This window comes from Spermophilus citellus (genome assembly GCF_964194105.1).
Source record: "Spermophilus citellus genome assembly, chromosome: 10".
Classification (NCBI taxonomy): Eukaryota; Metazoa; Chordata; class Mammalia; order Rodentia; family Sciuridae; genus Spermophilus; species Spermophilus citellus.
In genome coordinates this window covers 122879607-122904071 of record NC_138197.1, presented here as the reverse complement: position 1 = coordinate 122904071, position 24465 = coordinate 122879607, and the positions used below count along the sequence as shown (strand labels likewise).

Sequence of the window (24465 nt, the reverse complement as noted above, 5' to 3'; positions counted from 1 at the left end):
TGTGTCCCCTATTTCTAGTGAGTTCTCTGCTGCAAGCTTGAGAAGTTTTAGTGAAATTCCTTGGTCTTGCCATGATCGTCTGTTATCCATGGGAAAGCAGGGGTCTGTAGTTCAGAGAACAGAAAATAAGTTTTTGATCTCGAGTCCACCTCTACAGTGAGCAGCGGGAAGCCCCCTGGGTTCTCTCCAGGAACACGGCAAATGTTCCTGAGTCTTGCTTTCTCATGGGCTAGATTCTGGGGGCTGAAGCATTCCTAGATCTGGGAGGAAGCATTCAAATCACATCCTAAAAAAAAAGCAGAAGCGCAGGGGTCAGTTCTGTGATCCTGAATTCCAGCCGCCCCTGAGGGCTCAGGGCTTGGCGGCTTTGTGACCCCCTGGGCCCTGGCGGTTTGCCTCTTCCCACTTGGAGCCTTTGTGTTCATCCATCTCCCTCAACCCAACCCGCAGGGTTGCAGGAGGCAAGAGGGACTGACAGCGGTGAGCTGCTTTTTATTGGGCAAAGGAGGGTGAAAGGAAGGGGGTGGAAATAGCGGTTAGAAAAATATTTACGGTTTCTATGGTTGGGATAAGTGTCTCCCAAAGGCCTATGTGTTAAAGTGTCATGGTCCCCAACCATGACACCAGTGGGAGGTGATGGGTGAGTAAGCCCCTTCTGAGACGGGACTTAAACGGCGGGGGGGTTCTTAGGTCATTGAGGATGCTCCCCCAAGGGGGTTATGGGAGCTTGGTCTCTTCTGCTCTCTCCCTCTTTGCTCCCCAGCTGCCAGGAGGTGAGCAGCTTTCTCCACTATGGGCTCCTACCATGAGGAACTGCCTCGCCACAGGCCTAGACGGAACGGGGCCCACTGACGCAGGGCCTGGAACCTCTGAAACGGTGAGTCAAATGAACCTTCCCTCTTTGAAATCAATTGTTTTAGGTGTTTTGTTACAGTAACAAAAATCTGACAAACAACAACACATTAAATAAGAAAAGTGGTTACAACACAGTTTGTACCATGTTTTCTTTTCTCTTTTCTGGAGGGGGATATAAAACACCCCAAAAGGCTTAGAGGGATAGAGCAGTCACCTTTGGGGGAGATTATGATTGTTTCCTTTCTTTTTATTGGTATGACAAATGAATATTGCTTTTGTAATAAAATACAATAAATAAAAGTTTGGATTTTAAAAGGTGAGCTCGGGGCCACTAGCGATGCCAGGGACTCAAGCTATTCTTGGATCTGATTCAGGGTGCTCCCAAGACAAAAGGAGACAAAGAAAAGAAAATCCAAACTCTTCAGTTAAAGCGGCTAGACTGCAGAAGGCATCATGTCACCTCAGAGGTGATTCACAGAGGTATAATTATAGTGGAAGAAAAAGAAACTGCTTCCCAGGGGGGTGCTCCTCTCACTCAACACTCAAAGCAGTGGCCGCCTGCCTCGTGGCTGAATGCACTGGTTCTCAAAGTGTGGTCCCTGGACCAGCAGCATTAACATCACCCGAAAGTTTGTAGCATCATAAATTCCTGGATCTCACCCCAGACCTTCTGGCTCAAGAGTGGGGTCCAGAGAGCTGTATGATCCATATTTTCCAGTGCTGCTCAAGCTCCCATAAGTTTGAGAACCATGGGTTTCACGTGCTGCAGTTCTCTCTGCAGTCTGACCTGCGCTGGGGGCTGACAATAGGGTTCTCTGACCTGAAGCCTTGTTGTTCACCGTGTGCTACTAGAGCGGCCTCAGCGGCATGTCTGAGAGCCTGTGAGCAAGGTACACTCTCACCCTGGGCCTACGGAGCCTGAATCCACATTTTAACACTCCATAGGGGACCCCATGCACGGGCATGGAGTGGCACTTCAGCAGGCAGAATTACGGCCCCCATGGGAGAGAGTGCTGTGATCCCTGGCACTGAGTACCATGAGCCACCCTTCACCCATGAAGAGGTCCTCACACAGGCAATAGGGACTGCTCAGGGGTGATTAAAGCTGCTGCCTTGGTCTGTGAAGCTATAACAAAACACCTCGAGGTGGGTACTTCTGACAACAAAAAATCTATTTCTTGCAGTTCTAGAAGCCGAAAAGTCAACGTGAGGGCAGATTCACTGTATGGTGAGGGCCCTCTTGCGTTCTCCTGTGGTGGAAGGGGTGGGACATCTCTCTGGGGCCTCTTTCATAATGGCACTTATATCCCAATCAGCTGCCAAAGGCAGTCCTTCCCAGTATCATCATCTTGAGGGTTCGGGGGTCAACACGGGAACTTGGGGGAAGCACAGCATTCAGAACGCAGCCGTGACAGACAGGTAACCTTAAAACAGGGGGAGTGTCCTGGCCTCTCTGGGTGAGCCCAGTGTAACCACAGGAGCCCTTAAAAATCCGGGCAGAAGAGGACCCAGAGGGGTGGGGTCAGAGGAAGACACAGGGCTCTGTTCTGTTGCTGGCGTCAGGTGGAGGGGCCACAGGGCAGCCTGAAAGGGGGCAGGCACCACTCTAGGAGGACAGGGGACCCCAGCCAGAAGCCACAAGGAGACGGACCACAGTCTCACAACCACAAGGAGCGTAGTAGGAAACACCATCCTGGGAACACCTTGGCCTTGCCCTTGAGACCCTAAGAAGAGAAGTCTGCTGAGTCACACTGTCCCCAGACTTCTGATCCACAGAAACCACGAGGTAACACACAGCGGCGGTCTTGGCCCCTAAGATCAGGAATATCCCTTGTCTAAGTTTACATCAGTCGGACCACATTTCCTCACCTCTGAGACCCCAGAGGGCCAGACACATGGAGGATGCCAGAGGAGTGCTTGCTGGTTAGGATGACAACAGGACCTGTTGTCTGCAGACCATGTGCCTGCTGTCCCTGGGAGGCACCTTTACCCCACTCGGAGGGAAGTAATGGAAATGCATTTCTGAGACAGGTGGCCCGAGCAGCGGTGGCTCCTGCCGGGAGGGTCTGTGTGTGTGGTTTTGATGGTAATTGGATTTGACAGGTATTTACTGGGCATCCGAGGTCTCTCACACCACGGAAGGAGTGTCCTAGGGCCCCCAAGGCAGGCCCTCCTGTCCCCGGAACTCCCAACCTGACCTCTCTCTCTGACCTCAAGATGGATTGTGTCACCTGAGGAAGTAACTTGGAGGGGTGGCCACGTTTGTCCCAAATGGATGACCTTCAGACATTTCAGTTGGAGAGGTGTAGCTCGCTCCTGTTCAAACAAGGGCTGCACACGCTGACTTCATCCCAAGAGTACAGTAGGGCAGTAGATCCACAGAACAGGAACCCACAAATGCTACCCAACCACTGAGAAAGGGCAGCATCAAAGGCCATAATGCCTACTGAGGGGCTGTGCCCCCCACAGGATGCCATGACAATGGATCTGTGTCTCTGGGTGCCCCCACCCCAATCCAAACTTCAGTCTAAACTTGAGAAAAAACTTTGGATGTATTTTACTGGAGGGTCAGCCTACAAGATGCTGAACTGATACTCAAAACTGTCAGGCCAGGGTGATGCATGCGTATAATCCCAGCAGCTGGGGAGGCTGAGGCAGGAGGATCTCAAGTTCAAAGTCAGCCTCAGCAACTTAGTGAGGCCCTGTCTCAAAATTAAAAAAAAAATGGGCTGGGGATGTGACTCAGTGGTTAAGCACACCTCAGTTCAATCCCTGGTACCAACAACATCATCAAAAGCATCAAAAGCAAGAAGAATCTGAAAAACCATCTCAGTCTAGAGAAACCTAAGGAGAATTGACAACTGACTGCCTGGTGGTGACCTGGATGGGATCCTGGAGCCGGAAAAGACACTGGGCAAAAATTAAGGAGATCTGAGTACAGTTTGGAATTTAGTTAGTAATAATGTATCAGTGTTAAATTGTTAATTATAACCAATGGGCCACGTTAATGTGAGCTGTTCATCACGGGAGAAGTGGGGGGAGGGTCCACCAGAACTCTGTCCATCTTATCAATTTTCCTGTAAATCTAAAACTTTTATAAAAAATGAAGTCTATTGAGGACACCTGAGGACACGGGATATTTGCAATGATAGAACTTGAGGTTCAGCAGAGACAGGGAAAGAGGGAGGGCCGAGGCCAGGGTGAACCCCAGCAGTTCCTGGGCTCTTTCCATTCATCCCCAAAGGTTTAAGGAACGTGAACTCTCTCACACGTGCCCAGCTATGATCCATCCGTCCGTCCGTCCGTCCACCTATCCTTCAACTATTTCTGAGCACCTACTAAGTGACAGGCCCTGGACACTGCTGTTCCCACTGTGCCCTGGAGTCACTGGTGTTTGTGGAGGTGTCTGCTCCAGGTCCTTTCCACACTCCGTCTCCAGGCCGTGGGACCAGAGGTGGAATTCGCTCTGGTTGCTGGGCACCCCAAATGGATGAGGGCTCAGGAGGGCTCCTCTGGGCATGAGCGGGTGGCCATCCGGTGTATCAGGGCACTGCTGTGCAGACATGGCCAGGCTAAGCTCTGGACCTGACCCTGCAGGTGGCAGAAAGGAACGAGCCCAGCCTGAGGTCACTGTCCTCTGGAGACAGGCGTGGCGTGTGGAGGTGGCTGTGTTGGGACAGACGCCTGCCTGCCTGCATTCTCCTCTGAGTGGCACCTGCGAGCACAGTGATTTCAGGCCAGACGATCCCTGAGGCAGATCTCAGAGGCAGCATCCGGCCTTTGCAGACAGGGTTCAGTGTTGGACGGGCCCTGCCCTGGGGCAGGGTGGCAGGTGGATCTGGCCAGGCCCAAGGACACAGCAGGTGGTTAGTGGTTGCTATGGGCATGCTGATGGGTTCCTGCTACTCAGGTCTCGTGTGAATTGCTGGGTGGGTGCCTGGGGTAAACCTGGGTCCTAGGACTCGGAAGCATGCGGCCCGTGGAAGAACTGAAGGGGGATGAGGACGAATTCTTAACCCATGTTACCATGGTGACCTCCCGTGGATCTGGGGCTCCTCCCACTTTCTCCTTGACCCTTCACTCTTTTTCTATAAAGATGCAGCAACACATTTCCCGAAGGTCCTCTGTGGGTGGCTCAAGCTGGGGCTCTGAGGTGGTACAAACACAGACAGTGGCCACGTGGTGCTGGGTCCCAGTCCTGGCTCCTCACTCACTAGCTCTGTGACCTTGCAGGAGTCACTCAGCATCTCTGGGCCTTGGTGTTCTCTTCCAAGTTGGATCCAAAATACCTGTTTATGATGTCGTTATGAGGGCTAAGTGAATTAACTCATCACAGAGCACCGTTGGAAGGAACCAAAGAAAGCACTGAGGTCTGACCATTTTTTAACCCCTAAGACAGCAGTTTCTCACAGTTGAACCTAATCCCAATTTTTTAAGGTTTTAAAATGTCACAAAATGAATGGTAGATTTTAGGAGGGGGGGAAAAACACCCCAAACCTCAACTCATTAAATGTACACATCCATTGAAAGACCCAATTCAAACTGAGAAATGCTAAAACGTGAAAAGGGCCGTGTTTCAGAATCAAGGGAGTGTGCAGTGACGGCTACTTCCTGGGGACACTGACCGGGATTCATCCCTGCAGACACACACCGGGCTACTTTTGCACAGCTGCCCACCCTGCTGCACACCTGGGAAAGAGCAGGAGGCAGCGAGCCCCAGGGCTCCACCGGAGCCCCTGCAGGGGGGCAGAGGCACATTTACTTGGATAGGCACCTTCTGTTCAGGGCAGGTGAGGAAAGCTCTCTATTTGCGGTACTAATATAATGTTTCCTTTTAAAAGACATTTAAGGGAAAGTAAGTTGATCTAGTTTAAAAGACCACGTCAATCATCAATGGTGTGATAATCTCATCTACTTAGGGCTTCCTATAGTTTTTTGTCCAGCGCTGAGCAAAGTCCTGACAGCGGGGTGCAGATGACTGGTCTGGGGACGCCTCGGGCTAGAGGATCTCTAAGGCTCTTTCCAATGCAGACTTCCTGGGTCTGTGGCTTCAGCAGATTTGAAATGACCTTGGGATGACCAGTTTCCAACGTCTGCTTTTGTAACTGAAAAGGATGAAGCTGTCTGTCATTCCACAGTGAGCTGTGTGCACTGCAGACAAAACCCCAAAAGGGAGCAAAGGAGTGAGCTCTCAGTGGAGAGCATGAGCTTTGGGGCCAGGCTGCCTGAGTCAGGATCCTGGCTCTGCTGGGTGGGTATTCCTGCCGAGCTCCAGGTCTGTGACTTCTGAAATAGGGATAATAATAATAAACCCAGATTCCTCACAGGGTCCTTTTGAGGAGTGGGTGAGGAAGCAGTGCCTAGAACAGAGTTGAAGCAGAACTGTGATTCAAAATAAGCCTCTTTCCTTTATAAATTATCCTGACTCAGGCATTCTGTTATAGCAACAGAAAACAGACCTAAGACACAAGTAAAACTGAAACTCCTGGATGTTACATATGAAAGAATCCTAAGACTCAGAAGTGGAGGGAAGAAGGAATACCAGCTAGGGATCTTGGGACCGGAGGGGGTAAAACAATGACGAGGTTCCCAGAATTCCTTTTTGCCACAGAGGTCCTATTCTTGATGTTGAAGAAGTGGCCACTCAGAAATGCCAATGGGCACAGAACAAGAAAGCCTCAACCAAAGCCTACCCAAAGGGGCCACCTACCCAGACAGGAAACTTCTAGACGGCAGCTGCTCAACTCTTGCCAGACACAACAGGAAAAACCAGGGTTCCACCTTTCCAACAGAAGTCAAGGAGGAGCCCAGAGGTCCATGCTCTCCAGGCTACAAGGAGGCACCTCCAAACCTCTACTGAGGTGGTGTCATGCAGGGTCGGGGGGAGCATGGACTCCACTCCCACCTGGAAGTAAGGAGGCAACCCTCCCACTTCCTGTTGGGGTGTGTCAGAAGAGACCGCGTGGGGAGCAAGAATGTCCCCCCCCACCAATAAAAAGCTTCTTCCTTGGGTGTCACAGAGGCCGAAAGTGGGACCTGATTTCTACTGCACCTGGCAGCCACTGTTCCCTGCAGAGCAGTCAAGGAGCCAGCAAGAGCAGAAGCTCTACAGAAGATCCAGCGACTCAGCAAACGCCCTGGTTTTCACTGAAAATCACCCATAATATCCAGGACCGGGAAGGTGTCCAAGTGGATGAATGAAGATAATCCATCAGTGCCCACCTGGACCACAGGAGGAAAGAGGAGCTGCATACAGGTGGGAGGAAATATGTGCAGGCCAGAGAGCTGACAAAAGGCTAGGACCTCGGCTATGTAAAGAACTCTCCAAGTTCAACAGTGAGAAGCAAACCATTCCATCAGAACTCAGGCAGAACAGGTAGACAGGGAAGGAGTGTCCGCCTGGGGTGTGATGTGTAATACCACGTTTCACAGCAGGGGTGCCATGGACCATCCCCACCCCCAAAGTGCCATTCCTCCTGGAGGGACCCTGGTGCCTCACCTCTGGCTCCTCCAGTCTGAGTCACCAGTGTAGCTGACAAGGAGCAGGCTCTGGTCCCTGTCTGGCAAAGGCCATTCCTTCTTCCTGTGTCCCAGCTGTAGCTGTCAATGCTACTGGCAACCCCTCACCTCTTTTCACTGCATGACCCACCCTACTTCCTTATTTCAGACGCTGAATTGTTATCAAGAGATCCCTGGACCCTCTGGTCCTACACACATATGCCCCCTTGGGGCTCCCAGCCTCTGCACACCAGTAGAAACTCCGGTAGCCTCATGTCCTCCATGGGGACAATTCCAGTTATACCCTGAATGGCGCAGGGGCTGACCTGGACCTCTGACCATTGTTCTAGAATTATCTCTGCAGGAAGAATAAATGCAGTCTGATTTTTAAGGGCTATAGGTGACAGGGCACCACCATTCATGAGCTGAGGGTAGTCTCTGTCCCAGGCTCCAGATTCTCATACGCGCATCTCAAATACTTCTTGAGAACTATTTCCTTTCTAATGAGTTTTCCTGGTCAAACAAGCCCTGGTTCCAGGCAAAATGAAGTAGTAAGGTGGGTGCTGACAGTCGGGACGCTAGGTGAGCTCTGCTTCTTGGTCTGCTTCTGATGACAGCGTGTTCACCTTGTGAAGACCGACTAGGCTCTGTAGTTAACCGCCTGGGAACGTTTCTGTGGGCTGTCATACCTCAAAGAGAAATTTCCTTTAAAACCCCACAGGTTGGGTTTTCTAAATACACAGGATGCCTCAGAAAATTCTGGAATTCCTACTATAGCCCGAGGCAAAGTTAAAAACAGAAAAGGCAAACAAACAAACACACAAGCAAAAAACCCCAAGAGAACACAGGAAGGGGAGAGACCAGCTACACTTTCACCAGAGTGTTTTCTTAGGTAAGTGCAGGCGAAAGCCCTTTGATCCACTTATTTATTTTTGAGCTGGAGGAGAGGGAGGAGGAGTTTGGGCCTGAAATGCCGCCAGCGGGTTTTGCTCTTCAAGGACTCACCAAGGCTCATTATTCTAAGAGCTGAAGCACCTGCTCCCATTTGGGGACTCAGTGGGTCTGGACACCAAGCACAGATCCAGCCACAGGGGGCCCAGAGACGCTGGGCTAAGGACAGATGCTCATGAGAGCAACTAACGGACTTGCTTAGTCCCGAGGCCAGGAGCCCCGAGATGCTCTGGAAGCAGATGGGCTGCTGCTTCCTCACTGAGGAGACACCCCTGCTGCCTGCCCCACGTGCCCTCCAGACTGTGGGCGCACAGCCCATTAGCCCGGCCCAGGAGGGATCCCATGCCCCCTTCATTCACAGGTCAGTTTTCCTGGAGACTTCTCAGGCTCCATTGTGGACCCCAGAGCTCCACGGAGCCAGTTTTGGGGTGAAGAGGTGAGAGGGCTGGCCCTGGAAGTTGACCGACAGAGCTCAATTCCAGCTGGGTCCCTTTCCAGCTGTGGAACCTTCTCCACGCCTCAGTTTCCCTGTCTGTTAATGGGGATAAGAATCGTATTTCCTTCAAAAGTCACTTGTGAGGGTTGAATGAGTTGATCCTCATAAAATGCCGAGAGTAGTGCTGGGCACATGGTCCAACAGAATATACGAATTTTAGCGTAAGGAATTCTAATTTGTGTCTTGAGACGGTTCATTGTAAAAGGGTTCTGAGGGCAGATGAGTTTGGGAAACCTTCATTCCCTTGGTGAAGCAGGATATTCAAGGCTCCGTGGAGAGAAATTTTCATAAGGCATTGCCATTCCCAGGGGAGGAGGTGAAATCAGGCCTGTGCACAGGTTGGCCTTCAATCCTGGCTGGGCCTGGGCTGCACTGGAGTGTTCAGTATTTTGGTCTTTCTAGCTTTTGGGAAATCCTGGAGGTGCTGCCTCCCTTGGAGAGCCCATCTTTATGGGACAGACACTTGGAGGTGATTCAAAGGGCACTAGGGTATAGACTCATTTTACATTCATCTGAGCAGATTTGAACAAATGTTGCCCCCATTTGCAGATTGGGAAACTGAGGTAGAGAGAAAGATGTACCTTGAGTAGGGTCAGAAGGTTAGTAAAGAGCACAGCTGGGATTTGAACCCCTCACGTTTGCCTCCAGGGTCTATGACCCCAACCACTGTGCTATACTGGCCCTGTGCTCACCGATAAGCCCTGGGAGCATGGGATGGTTGATGCCACACTCCTCAGAGCCTTGTAGGCAGAGTGGCCCTCCCTGGTGCTTCCCATGATCACAGGGCTTTGCCTTAGGCCCATTGACCTTGAGGGCTGGTGGGGGACGGTGCATCCAGGCTGCTCATCCCTTACGTTTCCCATCATCACACAGGACAGGGCCACACAGCCCCCTGCCATGGACTGCAGTGTCCACCTGGCATTGCCAAACCCATGACCCAAGACAGATTTCTAAGAATGAATTCCCTAGTAGCCCAAGAGCCAGACTGATGTGCGGGAGGGGGCACAGCATTTTGTGGCTGCTGGGAGTGGAGGGAGGTTTCCAGCCAGGCTCCTCTGGCCCTGTCCACCTGAAGGCCTTCCTCCAGGGCCTGACTTCTGCACTCTGTTTTCCAGGGAGCTCGGCCACTGCCCTCTTCCTGCTTGATTCCTGTTGTCTACGCAGGCCTGGTGCCGGGTCAGCACCTAGGGAAGTCACCCTCCTCCCCTTCTGTCCACACCCACCCCTCTCTGTGCAAACTGAACCATCTTCCAAACTTGCCCATATGCTGTTGGGGCACCTAGCTGTGGATGTCGTCCCCAGCTTTGGAGCAAAGTCCTTGAGTTAGAAGACATCAAATTGGCCCAGGCCCAGGTGCCTTGGGACGTAACAGACTTTTAGCAAAACAGCTGCTTCCCAAACAATCACACACGTAGCACAGCCAGCTGGAGGCACCTGTGACACAAGTGGCCTTGGCCGCAGCCATCCCGCCAAAAGGCAGTGTCAGGCTAAGGGGCCACTGAGACCTGGGATCTGAAATCTGGCCTCGCTCTCTGCGGCAAGCACCACCGTACCTTGCTTGCTTTCAAGATCTCAAACATCAGGGGTAGGCCTTGGGTCACCAGCTCCTCCGTGTACTCCTCCTCCTGAATGGTCTTGAACTCCTTCAGCAAGCACTGGATGAGAGGCCTGCGGTGCTGCTGGAAGGCGATCCGCAGAGACTCCAGCCACGTGTGCAGAGTCCACGGGACGCCTGGAAGGGGAAGAGGAGCGGGAGGCGGGGAGGGGAAGGGGAGGAAGAAGACAACCAGAGGAGGAGGTCCATTTTTATCTGGAAGTTGGCCTTTCCCCCAGGACATCGGCAATCCTGAGACCAAGGTGCTGACAACCCACGAACAGAGCCAGGACTTGCCAAAATTGAAACCAAAGGCCTTATCTCCACAGCTCGGATCTCTGCACTACGAATGTGCACCACAGGGCTGCACTGCACAATGTGTGACCATTGTGTGGGACACTGGAATTGTCACACACACACACGGAGTGCCCAGAGCACTTGAGGGCTGAGTTCAGAGGCTCCATCCTGGCTACTTACTGGGAGAGAGGGGCAGGGAGGGGACAGTCTGGTGCTGGATTAGGTGACACTGCCATGCCCAGATGAGATGAGACCTGCCGAAACCCCCCAGTGGCTTCACTGTCTGCCACACTGGACAGGGTGGGGAGTCACATCTGAGTAAGAACAGCTGGAGGACACCGCTGCAGGTCCCCTGGGCGAGATGTTTCCGTCTGCAGAAAGAGGCCTTCCACCTTTAATGGCAGCCTCCCTAGCAGCTGACTATTTTCACTTCCTTCTTCCCCTCGTGGAGAGGCAGAGACGAGGGAAGGGGAACACGTCTCACCCTGTTCACAACAGGACAACCATCGGATCCTCTGAGCTTTGTAATCGAGCAAAATAGGTTCTCGAGCAAAGACAGAAATGTCCCACATGCCGAATGGCCATCCTCCTGAGAGACGCCAGAACGGCCACCCAGAGACCTGCCTTCAGCCCTCAGCTGTGAGAAAGGCCACATCTTGCATTCAGGGACCCACTGTCAGATCCCTTCAGGGCTCACGGGCCTAATGCTAAGCTGGCTTCACTCCCCACTGCACGAGAAGATGGCTCGGGGTGGCTCACTCTAGGAAGAGCGGTCCTGGCTTCCCTGAGAGTGGCCTTAGCCCCTGAAGCTTCGTGGAAGAAGTCCTGACAGGAAAGGGTGCCCTGGCCCTGCCGGCTGCTTCATGTCCCTAAGGCAGCCTATCCTCAGCCCCTGGGAACCACCTGGGGTGATTGTTAAATATAGAGATTTCCGGCCTTGATCCAAACAGACCCTCAACAGCAGAGCCTCTGGGTGTCGGGCCTGGCAATCTGCATTCAGACAAGCTCCCCAGATGATCTGAGTTCCTGACCCTGAGTCCAGAGTTTGGGAATCGGGGCAGGATGACCTGAGGATGGGTCTTCAGAGAGGCAAGGTGTTGCTGTCTATGGGGACCATGTAGGCATCTCGACTGGAAGTGTTCAACCAGCGAAGGGGATGTTCCTGTGTCCCCTGGGTGTGTGTGTGTATGTGTATGTGTGTGTGTGTGCGTGTGCGTGTGCGTGTGTGTGTGTGTGTACGACAGACAGAGAGAGACAGAACTCGAGGGAGAGAGACCTAGAGTGGGGCCGCAGCGCCGTGCCCAGCAGTGGGAAGTACCCGACTGACCTATGCTCCTGATATCAATTGTGACATCCACGTAGCCATGCTCAGCGCTGTGATACATGGCCTCCCTCAGGGCCCTCAGTTTGGCCTTGCTGTTGCGGCTGGCACACAGGGGGGGCGGGGCTGACTCTGCCAGGTCAGTGCCCTCAGCCAGAATCTCCTCCAGGGACAGGATATCGCTCTTCTCCTTCTCTGGCTGAGCGAGCAGTTTGCGGAACACATTCCTGTCAATCATAAACCCAGAGAGGAAGACACTCAGAGATGGAAATGGCGTGGCTGGGGCGGAGGCGCGGTGGGGAGTGGAAGGCCGCTCACTCTGGACCAGGGAACAATGTTTTGGGGATGGAGGAGGGGATGGGACATGACCATCCTTGTTTCCTGGGAGGACAACTTGGAGTTAAGAAACATCTAGAAGGCTCTAGAACTCCGTCCTCCTAATGGCTTGCCGGCCTTCCCTCCAGTGACTCTGCTTCACGTGGGGTCGTGTACCATAAAATCAGATGGAAATCCTGAAGGGAACGGAGAACAGAAGGAGGCAAAGAAGAGGGGTTCTATTCTTTTTATATGGATTCTTGTCACTTCGTGACAGTTGACATGATGTCCTCTGACCCAAACTGGCAAAGAGTGAGGTGTCTCTGTGGATGCAGCTGGTTGAGACTGAATACAGCAAGCCAGTCTGTGTGGATGTGACTACAAGCCAGTTTTTAGCAGAAACCCGGCAGGAAAGGTCACTCTGGCCAGGCCTGGGGCCTAGACCACCTCCTGCTGTGTCTGGGCTCCACATCCAAAGATAAAATGGGTCTGGGGTAGGCCTGGGAATCTGCATTTTTAACAAGCACTGCTCGGGACCTGGAGGCCTTGGCCCGTCCTAGCCTACCTGTGTCCATGAGCTGCGGCCTGGCTGAAAGAGTTCATATCCCCCTGGGGGGTTGTAGAAATTCCATTCCTGTACATGGTTCCTATCAGGGGATCCGCACCACGATCCAACAGCAAACTAACCAGCTCAAAATTTCCTGCAAGCCCAGAGAAGGGGGTTTCATAAGAGAATAAAGAAAAAAAAAAAAAAAAAAAACAGAGTCACAGGCACATGGAGGGCCAGGGAGGTGCAGACCCCTGGCCCAGGTGAGAAGCTCGACGTACCTACTGCGGCTGCCAGCTGGAGTGGCGTCTCTGAGTAGTTCTCCTCACCGTGCTCCACCGAGCCTTCCACTTTGGCCCCAGCATCCAGGAGGAGCTGTGGAGGAAGAGCAGGAAGAGCGGCCATGGAGATGTTTCAAGGACGTGCGCCCTGAGGGGTCGTCTGAAGACTGGTGGAGACCAGTAAAGATGCCAGGCTCCTTCCCTCCCTCTGGGTCAGTGACTGTGCACAGAGAGGGCCGGAGGACTGTACTTCAGAGGACCAGCAGAGGGTCTCTCGTGTCTTCTAGAACCTTAGGCTACCCAATGTGCTCCATGCACAGTGGCGTCACGCTCACCTGGGGGCTCGTTAGAAAGACTGCCTGCTGGCCCACCCCAGGCCCCCTGAACCAGAGTCTGCACTTTAACAACATCTCCAGGGAATCTGGAGGTACATTAAAGCTTCTGGAAGCACTAAGTCAGGAGTCCTTGGCACCAGACTGCTGGGGGGACTCCCTCATTAGGAGCCTCGGAGGACACTGGAGTGGCCTCTTATAGCCACAGACTCTCAGGAGTCCTGACTAATGTGGGGGACATTCTTGGTCAAGCAGGATGAGAGTCCCTCCAAGAACTGCCGCAGATGGACTTGAGGACAGGTTGGGAAATGCTAAGTTTTATAAGGTGGCAGAGTGAGCTTCCGGAAGGCATGCCTCTCCATGACTCCATTCTGGGCATTCCCAAAGACATCTTAAGGGAGGCAGATTCTGTCCATGCGGGATTGTGTTCACAGTGAAGGTGCTGTTATCATCACTGATGTAACGTGGGGACGGTATGTGCCATTTTGACTACCTGACTAGCACTGCCTGCACCTCCAGCCACCTCAACAGGTGGCCTGAATTCTGTGAGGATCTGCTTGGCTCCCTATGTTTCCACTCCTGGTTTAAAGGCTCGGGCTGCCTGTTAAAGGATGGCTTCCACTAGACCACCAACTGACCCCTTCTTTCTTGGGTTCCTCTACTAGGAGGGGAATGGGCAGAAGCCAGCTCTCAGGTGACACGTCACACACCCAGCCTCCTGAAACCTCACTTTGGATCTGTCCTAAGGATGCTCATCTGTCCTAAGGGATCCTGTGACGCTCCGGCTTTGCTGAGCTGTCCCTGCAACGCTGTCCTCTGCTCTGCACAGAATTCAGAGCCAGGGGCCACAACACTAAAGGAGGCAAGTTCCTGCTGTCCTCAAAGCTCAGTATTTACTATGGGGCCAGGTGTCATTGACCAGGAAGTTGATCTTTCTTTTCCAATAAAGTAGAGACCCAGTTGAAAACCCAGAACGTGCTGGGTGTTCTATGCAGTGAACACCGACTCCTCAAGAGCCATGGAAAGCACAGGTCCCCATACTTGAGGCTGTTTCAGAACACACATGCCACGGCCCTACTCCAGACCTCCTCCTCCTGATTCTCAAGAAGGGGAAACATTCCTTTGGTGATCTGGATGCTTCTTCCCACTGGTGGGAAAATACTAGATTCTATGAAACGCCAGAGTCACACTTCTGATCTCATGTTCACGTTATGACAAACAAAATGAGCAAATCCACAAAACAACAGTCGAGATCCCACCCCAGAGCGGCCACAAAGAACTCTGCAGGCTTGCCGCTTGTGTGTGAGGCGCTGTGTGGTTACGTGGTCACTTCATATTGGTTAAAGCTGGGCCAAACAGATCAAGACAGATGATATATTTTTCATATGATATAAATATACGCTGCAGGTAATTGCCATTAACCAATATGAATCTCTCATGGAATATGCATGCTGGGAGAGGGTTAGATTTGCGTCACAGAGGAGAAAGGTCAGATGTGGAATCCATTAATACCTGAACTACAGGAATATGTCCATGCAACACAGCAAAAGTCAGAGCCGTCCAATGGCGGGTCTCAGGGTGGACAGATGGATATTTATGTGGAGTACTGACAACCTATAAACAAATCGAAGTTATTTTCAAAATGTGATACTTAGGCTAGCAAGTCTGACCTATCTGTAACCTAAATGTAGGTTAGAGGTGGATAAAGAAGACATCCCGGAGGGTGCTCTGGGAGGTATTGGCAGATGCCCCAAACACCTCCTATCAAGTGGGCATTGATCCTGCTTGTGTTTGTAGGAACAGAGACTGAAGTAACCCCCCGAAGGCAGGGAACTGTTTTGGAAATTTTTATCCATGGGGCAGGGAGAAAATTTCTCAGTGGCTTTATATCCCCCATGCCCCAAAAGGACTCCTTCCCTCCTCCTCTGATGGGAATGAACGGGTGACTGCTGATCCTTGGGGAAGCATGACGCTCCTCTATTGCAATGAGCAAGTTCCCTTGAGTGTCCCTTTCCTCTTTCTGCTTGAAGGGGGATGTTCTGAGGGCTGCAGGATGTCAGATAGCAAAGAAGCATCACTATGTTCCATCCGCACTTTTAAGAGGGATTCTCCGGGGTAGAACCCCCCCCTCCACCTCCCCGGTAGTCCACTCGAAGCTTTCACTCCAGGGAAGACCATCACCCCTCTGAAGGAGGGGGCTTCACGGACTGCTCGCGCTCACCCCACGCTTTCCTCATTCCACCCTCCTGCTGGCTTCCAGTTGATAGGGACCCCGGAGTTACTGGAAGCGGGGGCACGCAGCTTTCCCTGGACACAATGCAAGTGGGCAGTCTGAGGCAGATCTTTCAGGATGGGGGTCTCAATGTACCCCAGGCCAAGACACAGCAGGGAATCTGTGGGCGGGGTCTGGCACAATTCTCAATCACATGTGCTTCTCATCCCCAGCGCTTCTGGGGCCACGCAACCTCGATGCCTGCATTTCAGGTCACTGTGCTGGATGAAGATGCTGAGCAGAGACTTGTGGGATGGGCTGGAGCCCAGAACCCCACCAGGACCCAAAGCCCCCACAGTGTCTGCACGGTGCTTAGGACTCACCACGGGGATGGCAAATCTCCACATATGTGAAACTTGTAAGATCCAAAACCATACTCCTTAATTTAAAAAAATATGGTAATGAGACCGAAGGGCATCTAAATTTGGACCAAACAGGTTTCCCAGAATTACGGCAAGATGATAGCAGCGTGCCAATCTCTCTGGTGTCTGAGACTGCCACTATCTGGCTTCCAGGGGGAGTGCTCTTCAGAAAGCACAGGAAAAGGGGGAAGAATGGGGTTTCCCCTACTTTAAGGTTGGGGTGGGATGGAGCAATACATCAATGGGGTCGCCAATCTGTGCTAGGTACGGTCACATTGATTTCTTCTGACAACCATTTGCAATGCTGTGATTATTCTCCCACCCTGAAGATGGAGACAGAGAGGATACACCACTTGCTCAGCTCCAAAGCAGGTCAGTATGGAGGAGGTGATTTCAGAACTTGAACCCAAGTCTGTCAAATTCTACCCCTTGTGGGAGTGGGGGCTGCTCTACCCCCACTGCCTCAAGGAAGCCTTGGGATGAGCTTTAAGACCTGTCAATTCAGCGGAGGTGAGCCAATCAGGGTTTGGTGGGGAGGGCAGAGGATGGGAGCAGGGAAGCCTCAGCCTGGGAGAATGACCAGAGCATCCTCTGTGCCCTGATCAGGTGGAGGGAACCAGCTGATGGCTCAGGACAGTTTCTGCCCCGTCCCTGAAGGAATGGATTGGCAGTTTGGATCAGGAGCGTGGGACTGCTGAGCCATCAGTGGCCATTGCTCCTTGCAGCCTCGATGGTTTTTCAGTGGAACATACATGCAGGACGCCCCTCGGGGCATGGCTGGGCTGCAGCCTCAGGATGCACATTATCTGTCAGGTAGTTTCGGTGGGACCACAATCACTCGGGGCCGAGGAGGGATCTGTTGGTGGAAATGAGCACACAGCCGTGGCTCCTGAAGGCAAAGCCCCCTCTCATGGTTTTCTGGGGGCCCTGCAGTCCTCTGCACCCTCACCTCCACATTCAGGTCAGCTCCGGCATCCAGCAGCATCTGAACCATCGCCTCGTCCCCACGGACGCAGGCGTACATCAGGGGGGTCATGCCCTGCGGTGAGTTAAAACCAGAGAATGGAGAGGTTTACAAGGTGGCTGTGGTCAGGCAACAGAAACAAATGGAACGTCTTACGTGAGTGCAGGGGAGCTGCTTGGGCTCAAAATCTAGCAGGTCTAGCCCTGTGACTCGGACCACAGCCCTGTGCACTCTGGAAACCACGGCGGAAGGGAAAGGGCGCTCACGTTGCCCTTTGGGTATTTGTCTTTGCTGAGTTTGGAGGATTTTGGTTTGTCTGTCTGACTCAGGGTGCAACGGACCTCAGAGCATTTGCATTTCCTAAAACAAGTGGCTGATTTTGACTTAGGACTGTTAGGACTTTCTGGATTCTGTGACATCAGCCCTCAGCTATTTAACTGATGAAGGCTGCTCCTCCATCCTTTCTCTCTCATGATATAACAAGCATCCTCCTGGCTCTGTATAAACTGCTGGTCAATGTCAAGGGTAACCGGATGCCCCTGAGCATGTGGTGTCCCCCTTCACTGAAAGTGGATTGATATTGTCATTGACAAGCAAAAGGCAAGCCACAGAGAGACGGCTTCAGGAAAACCACAGCTGCTCCTGACTCCTGCTCATCACCAGCCAAGTACCACAGCCCACAGAAGGGAGGGGTGGGTTTTCCAACCAACGGTGTTGGGAAGGCAGCTATTTGGAAAACCATCCAAGTTAGAACCTTATCTCCCCCCAGACACCATGCGCATTTCTAGTTTGGTTAGAGATAGCTAGAGAAAAAATTAAAACCCTAAAAGATATCTAACTGGTCTCAGGATCCATTTCTAAACATAAAAGTCATGGAAGAAATCACAGAGGAAAATCATCCTAGCAACGAGGCAATAAAATCGAAAACATTATAGACAAAATTCACATAAAACGTACATGGAAACATTTTTGTCACATTACAGCAAAGGGCTGTGTCTAATATATAAAGAGTTATTCTAAGTAGATTGGAAAAAAAAAAACCCAGAAAAGCTAGCTGGAGGGTGGGGAAAAGGAAACAACTTCTGGAAATAACTGAAAACTGAGACCCTAAGAAAGGCTGGTGTGTCGATCGACTGCTTCCACTTTTAAGAATTTCCATAATGAAATAATCAGGGAGTTGCACAAAGGCTTCTGCAAGTACATTTAGCTCAGCATCATTAATAAAAGGAATTAGAAGCAACCTAAATATCCATCATCGAGGTACAGCAAATGAAAAAATGATTTTTTAAAAAAATTCAATAATATTGTCTTTAATGTAAAATGTCAAAAAAGTGAGATAGAATATAGTTTTTAAATAATGGAAGTGTGTGTTTGTTGTGTGTCAGGGAGACTTAGTATTTCTCGAGAAAACTGTTAGCTGTAATTAAATAAATCATCCCTGCCCTCCCCTCCTGGAACTCACTGTGTGAACTGCCCATGCAAAGCAACCCCATTTGTCCCTAGTCACTTCCCGTTGGAATTCACTGCTGCTTGTTTTCTCTGTCCCTGACATTTCCCCTCACCGGGCATCTCCTTGAGTGAGAGACACCAGCCACTCTCCCTGTATCAGTTTCAGGATTTTGGTGGTGGAGAGGGGATGCTGCCTATTTCTGAGCTGCCTCCTAGGGTCTACAGACTGACTGTGTCTCTTCAGTATAGTCTAAAAGTTTGGTGACACCAGCCTGCACAGTAGCAGACAGGCAGAACCAAAAAAATCCTTAAAAAAAACCTTTAAAAAAGGCAACCTGAGCGGCCAGCAGGGGGCGCCGCAACCCAGCGCCGGCTGTTTCCATCTGGCTGCGGGGTGGGTGCTGGAGGCGGTGGTGTTGGCTAGACCCCTGGAGCCCGTACCTGTTCACTCATGGTGTTGATCCCATCAGGCCCCAGCAGAGACACCGCCTGTTTCACAAGGTCCGTCCGCCCGCAGTTCAGCATCCGAAAACCCAGGTCCTGCTTGAACTTGGCTTCGATGGCCACCGCATCCAGCTTCCGAGAAGCGCAGAAGCAGTCGTCTGCCCTGAAGGAGGAAGAGAAGGTCATGGGGGTGTGGCAGCTTCCCTGGGGCCTGGTCCTTGCCGAGCAAACTCCTTGGGGAGCACGAGGCCCTTGCATTGCTTTTCATGTAACTAGCCAGTTCCTAGGCTGTGCTGAAAAAGACTTCCTCCTGATCCTGATCTTCGTCCTTTATGACTGCTGCCATTCTGTGTGTGTGTGTGTGTGTGTGTGTGTGTGTACTGGGGATTGAATTTAGGAGCACTTAACCACTGAGCCACTGAGTATTGTATTTAGACAGGGTCTCACTGAGTTGCTTAGGGCCTTGCTTTTGCTGAGGCTGGCTTTGAACTTGTGATCCTCCTGCCTCAGCCTCCAGAGCCGCTGGGATTACAGGCGCTCTTCACCGCTCCTGGCCTGCTGTTCTATCTGGACCCGCCTCTGGGCTCCTGCAGTACACTGGCCTAAGAATCATATGGAGAATATTTACTGAATGTCTACATGGGTAGGCGTTCTGCTAAACTGTTGCAGTGAAAAAATTCAACGAATGCCCATAAAACCAGAGTTAGGTACTGTCATTACCTCTCTTTAAACCTGGGGCAACAGAAGCATGTAAGGGGCCTTCCCAAGGCCATGTGGTTTGCAGGTGGCAGAGCTGGGATCTGGACCAGGGTAGTCCGTGTGAAGAGCGGGCCTGTGTATCTACTATGTGACACTGTCCCCTGTCAGCATCTGCTGTTCGCCCATTCTCCTGTCTGCTCCTCACACTAGGCTGGGGAGTTCTGAGAGTAGGGACCTTGTCTGCATCTCTCTCCATCCCAGTGCCACTGGGCACACGGCACGTGGGGTGCTCAGGAATGTGAGTTGAATGAACACAGAATGGGTGTTCCCTACCTTCCAAGGACAAGACCGAGAACCTGTGAAACGACTCAAGAACATATTTGACAAGGTGCATTGAAACTGTCAGCTGGTGGAATGGCAGGAGAACGAGGCTAAGGAGGGGGTGGAGAGGGTCCTCAAACCGGTGACAAATTCTGGTTGTAAAGGATGTCACTTCCTTGTCCTGGAGAATGAATCCACTAATTAATTATTAAACCACTATGCATTTGTTAAGCTTCGATCAAATTCTGCTCTAAGTGCTGAGAACGCAAAGGTAAACAGGTCACTGCCCCTCCACTAGGAGCCCACCCCCTGGAAGGAGAAGGGATGCAGGCGCGGGCTGTTGTCATTCAATGTGGCAAACGCCAGAGTTGAGGGCTCAGAGACAGGCACTGCCCCAGGGCAAGTGCACTGTGGGGAGATGAGGAACTGGACCAGAGTCCAGGGGATCCAGCCATGCTTCCTGGGGGAGATGACTCTGAGCTGTGCCTTAAGGGGACTGGGGAAGAGAGGGGGAAAGTCTGGAGGTGGGACGTGGCAGGCAGTGTGAGGGTCACCGTGGGGATTTAGTGCTTCTGGGCAGAGAGTGCCAGAAGCCGAGGGTGGCAGGGTCAAGATGCCAGGGGACCTCTGCTTAGTCCGTAAGGCTCAGGCTTTATCTTCAAAAGCCAGTGAGGGTGGCCGAGCAGGCAGAGGGACATGGCTGGCCGGCAGTCCTCAGAGGCAGGAAGGAGGGGAGAGAAGAGCCAACGGAAGAGGCAGGAGATGGGTCAGTGCTGAGTGAGTCGCTGAGCAGAGCCGCGTCCACCAGGCAGAGAGTGCAGGGGCGAGGGGGGGCTGGGGTGCTGGGCTGGCACTGAGCGCGTGGTTCTGCCTTCCACCCTGCAGGGTGCCTGCTGCTCAGACTCAGGCTGGCCCAGAGGCCAGCTGACGCCCACTGTGTCAGCAGGAGCTGGAGCTGACCCTGACCTCTTCAAATCCCCTCTGCTTGCTGTCAGAGGCGGGGAATAGAGCAAAGGGGCCGGACATGCATACTCCAGGCTGGTTGTAAGCATGCCTGCCTGAACCTACCCTGCCTGTGGTGGCAGGAAGCCAGTGGGCCACCACCTTCTTTTTCATCCCTGCAGACATGGGAGGGGCTGATCCTCCAGAGCATTGATGGCACGGAGGGTCCCGCTCACCACCAGTAAGGCCAGGATCTGGGGCTGAGCCACCCAGAGAGCCTGGGAAGTGGACGGAGGCGATTGCCCTTGGCCTGCTGCAGGTCCTGGCTACCCGTCTACCATTCATCCCTGCTCGGCTGTGGAGCTTTGGGCAGAAGGAGGTCCCAGAAAAAGGACCCTGGTGGAGGAGATGCCAGACCCGAGGAGCATGCTTTTGGCCACCAGGGGGAGCCGATGCGGAGCAGACAGACACAGGGCCCTGAGACCCCAGGCTTGCTGTTGAGATGGGGTCTAACCTGCATCTACACCTCAGGAAATGGGCGTCCAGCCAGGCCTCCCGGGGTCTATTTGTATGAGAGCCCTGGGAGGGACAATGAAAAGTATTGAGAGCTTACGACTAGCCAGGACCTGGACTCCAGGATCAAGGCCTTTCCGTGGCAGATAGGAGAGTCAACCACCCCCACATTGCTGGCAGGGTCTCTAGGAGGCCACCTGGGTCAAGGTGGGAAGGACTATAGGACCACAGGCCTGGCTTCAGACATGGTATCAGCAACCAAGACATAAGCTTCTAGGGCACAGACTGGGGCTGTGCCTCAGGGCTTCTTGGCTCGCTCATGGAGGTTTTTTGAACTTGGGTCTCCTGCAGCTAGGATTACCAGATCAAGCAAATAAAAAAAATACCAAAGAAATATTGCATGGGACACACTTATACTAAAACGTGATCCACTGTGTCTGAAATTAACTGGCGGTTCCATCTTTTATTTGGGAAAAGGCAGAACTATCTCCCAGGAAGAATACACAGAGAAACCATGGATCCCTCCAAAGTGTCTGCCTGTCTCCAGAGGAGAGGGATCCTTGGTGGGGCAGAAGCCTTAATTCAAGGGACCAATGATCCTTAATGATGGCTAAAGAGTAACAGGGCAAGATCCTCTCCATCGCAGAGGACTCCGGGAAAGGTAAGGTGGGGCCTGTGTGTGTTGTATTGAAGTATCTGTACCCCACACTGGTGTGTGTGTGTGTGCCCAAATCCTGGAGAGCTATCAGACTTGACACACTGCAGGGACAACCTCCCGCCCCCTCCACCAATTTTTATTGTATTTATTTAATTTTCTGCCTCATCTTTATTTATTTTTCCATATTGTTATTGGTGCATTATGGGTCATATGTAACAGTGTGATCTGTTGTTCCATATTTGCACACACACACACACACACACACACACACACACACACACACACAGTATATGACGATATCACTTGGCCAATATCATTCTCCAATACTTCCCCTTTCCCTCCAGGGACAACCTTTCTCCCAACAGACTGCTACCCAATCTGGAAGAGGCTGCATTATGGAAGCCAGAGCTCTATCTAGGGACAAAGATGCTATCAACTGTCACTGTCAGTGTCACGGAAAAACCCTTCCTGTCATTTCCTCTTTTTTGTCTGTCTCCGAGTCCCTTGATGGCATCAATGCTCCATGGACTCATTCCAGTAAGCTTTTCTCCCCCCGCAGTCAGGCGAATTCCACGTGACTGGGTAAACATTACTGAGCACCTACTGTGCACCAGGCCTCGTGCTGAGGAGCCCTGGAGGAGGGAGACAGATCCTCTGTTCAGAGCTCACAGGTTCATAAACAGATAATTCCAAGAAAATCAGAAGTGTTTACCAGCCTCACAGGTCCTTGATTTTAATTAGAAAGAGACAAATGGAAAAAAAAAAAATACTGCAGCTAAGCTGATGATGATAATTGTTATTACGAGAAGTTGACATTTATTGAATACTTATTACTGAAATCTTTCCGTGTATTAACTCATACAAATATCCAACAAGCTGGTGATCTAAGTGCTATTAGAAGACTCACTCCAGAGATGGGGAAACTGAGGCCAGAGAACGACCCAGGTCTCAGAGTTGACTAAGGGGCGAGCCAGGATTTGTCTGAGTGACTTGACATCCCATCCCATCCTGCTCGGCGGGACCTGGCAAGCTCCATCATGCCAATGTCTCCATACATCCAGCTCTTGCTTGAGCTAATCTCTCCATGTCTCTCAGACCCTCTGATCGCATGTCTTAAATGGAAGTTCTTATGAACACCCCTGGTCCCACCCTCCAAACCTGTCCCTGATCACCCACCACATTATCCACCCAGAACCCATATCCATTCCATGGACTGTTGATTTTCCAAATCCATAACCCAAATCCATCTCCTTCTCTCTGCCGCCTGCCCTACCCTGGTCCTGAGTGCTGACCTCTACCTGTGGCTAGACCACTTCCATGCCTCCTGGATTCTCCTGCTTTCAATCTTCTCCCCATTCACACCCCCTCTCTTACCCAAGGCCAGAGTGAGCGCCAGCATAAACAGGACCCGGCATGCCCCACTTACCACCTTCCAAGGCTGCCAGGGTACTGAGGATAAAATCCCGCCCCCACCCAGGGCCCGCAGAGGCACCTTCATAATGTTTTCTATTCTGGCTTCATGGATTTGTTCTCCCACCAACAGAGGCGAGGACTCCTTTTTCTTCACCATCCTGCCCACACTCATCTTTCATCTTTTTTGTTAGCAGCCATTCTAACAGATGTGAGGTGCTCCCTCCCCTACTGGGGCAGCAATTTGCCTTTCCCTGATTAGTGATGTTGAACATTTTTCAAACACATCTTGGCCATTTGCATGTTTTCTTTTGAGAAGTGTCTATTCAGATGTTTTGCTCATTTTTTAATTATTTGTTTTCTTGCTACTGAGTTCCTTATGTTTTGGGGATACTTACCTCTTATCAGGTGTATGGCTGGCAAATACTCTTGTCCCATTCTGTAGGTTTTCTCTTCCCTCTGTTGATTGTTTCCTTTGCTGTTCAGGAGCTTTTAATTTGATTCAATCCCCTTTGTCTATTTTTGCTTTTGTTGTCTATGCTTTGGGGAATGTATCCAAATAATCACTTTCAAGACCCAAGTCGTGGAGCAAAACTCTAAGTTTTTCTTCTGGTAGTTTTACAGGTCTTACATTTAAGTCTTGAATCCATTTCGATTTTATTTATTTATTTATTTATTTTGGCACTGGGGAGTGAATCTGGAGGCGCTTAACACTGAGCCACATCCCCAGCCATTTTTTTTTTTTTTTGTATTTTATTTAGAGACAGGGTCTCACTGGGTTACTTAGCGCCTTGTGAAGTTGCTGAGGCTGGCACTGAACTCTACATCCTCCTGCCTCAGCCTCCCAAGCTGCTGGGATTAGGGGTGTGTGCCACTGAGCCCAGCTTGAGTTGATTTTTGTATATGCTATAGATCAGGATCTACTTCTCTTCTCTTGCCTGCTG

General features: G+C 51.6%; 3 protein-coding genes across 6 annotated transcripts in view; 2 read left to right on the top strand and 1 right to left on the bottom strand.

Moving 5' to 3' along the window:
- MTERF2 (mitochondrial transcription termination factor 2) overlaps positions 1-24465 on the top strand; it is a 666987-nt gene that overhangs the window by 107498 nt on the left and 535024 nt on the right. The window lies entirely within an intron of this gene.
- Positions 1-24465, bottom strand: part of ABTB3 (ankyrin repeat and BTB domain containing 3) — a 263740-nt gene that overhangs the window by 16896 nt on the left and 222379 nt on the right. Inside the window, exons 5-12 of one of the 3 annotated variants that reach the window (XM_081310320.1) lie at positions 18976-19141; positions 17071-17160; positions 15000-15101; positions 13156-13249; positions 12893-13028; positions 12019-12239; positions 10354-10532; positions 2542-6215 (exon numbers count right to left, since the gene is read on the bottom strand). In XM_081310320.1, the coding sequence (XP_081166446.1) occupies positions 6177-6215; positions 10354-10532; positions 12019-12239; positions 12893-13028; positions 13156-13249; positions 15000-15101; positions 17071-17160; positions 18976-19141 (1027 nt within the window). In that variant the 3' untranslated portion in view covers positions 2542-6176. Of the gene's footprint in view, positions 1-2541; positions 6216-10353; positions 10533-12018; positions 12240-12892; positions 13029-13155; positions 13250-14999; positions 15102-17070; positions 17161-18975; positions 19142-24465 lie in introns of those variants that run through there. The other 2 variants (XM_081310318.1, XM_081310319.1) reach the window with 2 other exon arrangements.
- The window catches only part of LOC308657965 (uncharacterized protein), an 87899-nt gene that overhangs the window by 12502 nt on the left and 50932 nt on the right, over positions 1-24465 (top strand). For both annotated transcript variants that reach the window (XR_014024112.1, XM_081310321.1), the window contains exon 2: positions 764-877. Coding sequence is in view for 1 of the 2 variants with exons in the window: in XM_081310321.1 (XP_081166447.1) it covers positions 764-877 (114 nt within the window). In the remaining variant the exon portion in view is untranslated. The remainder of the gene's footprint in view (positions 1-763; positions 878-24465) is intronic.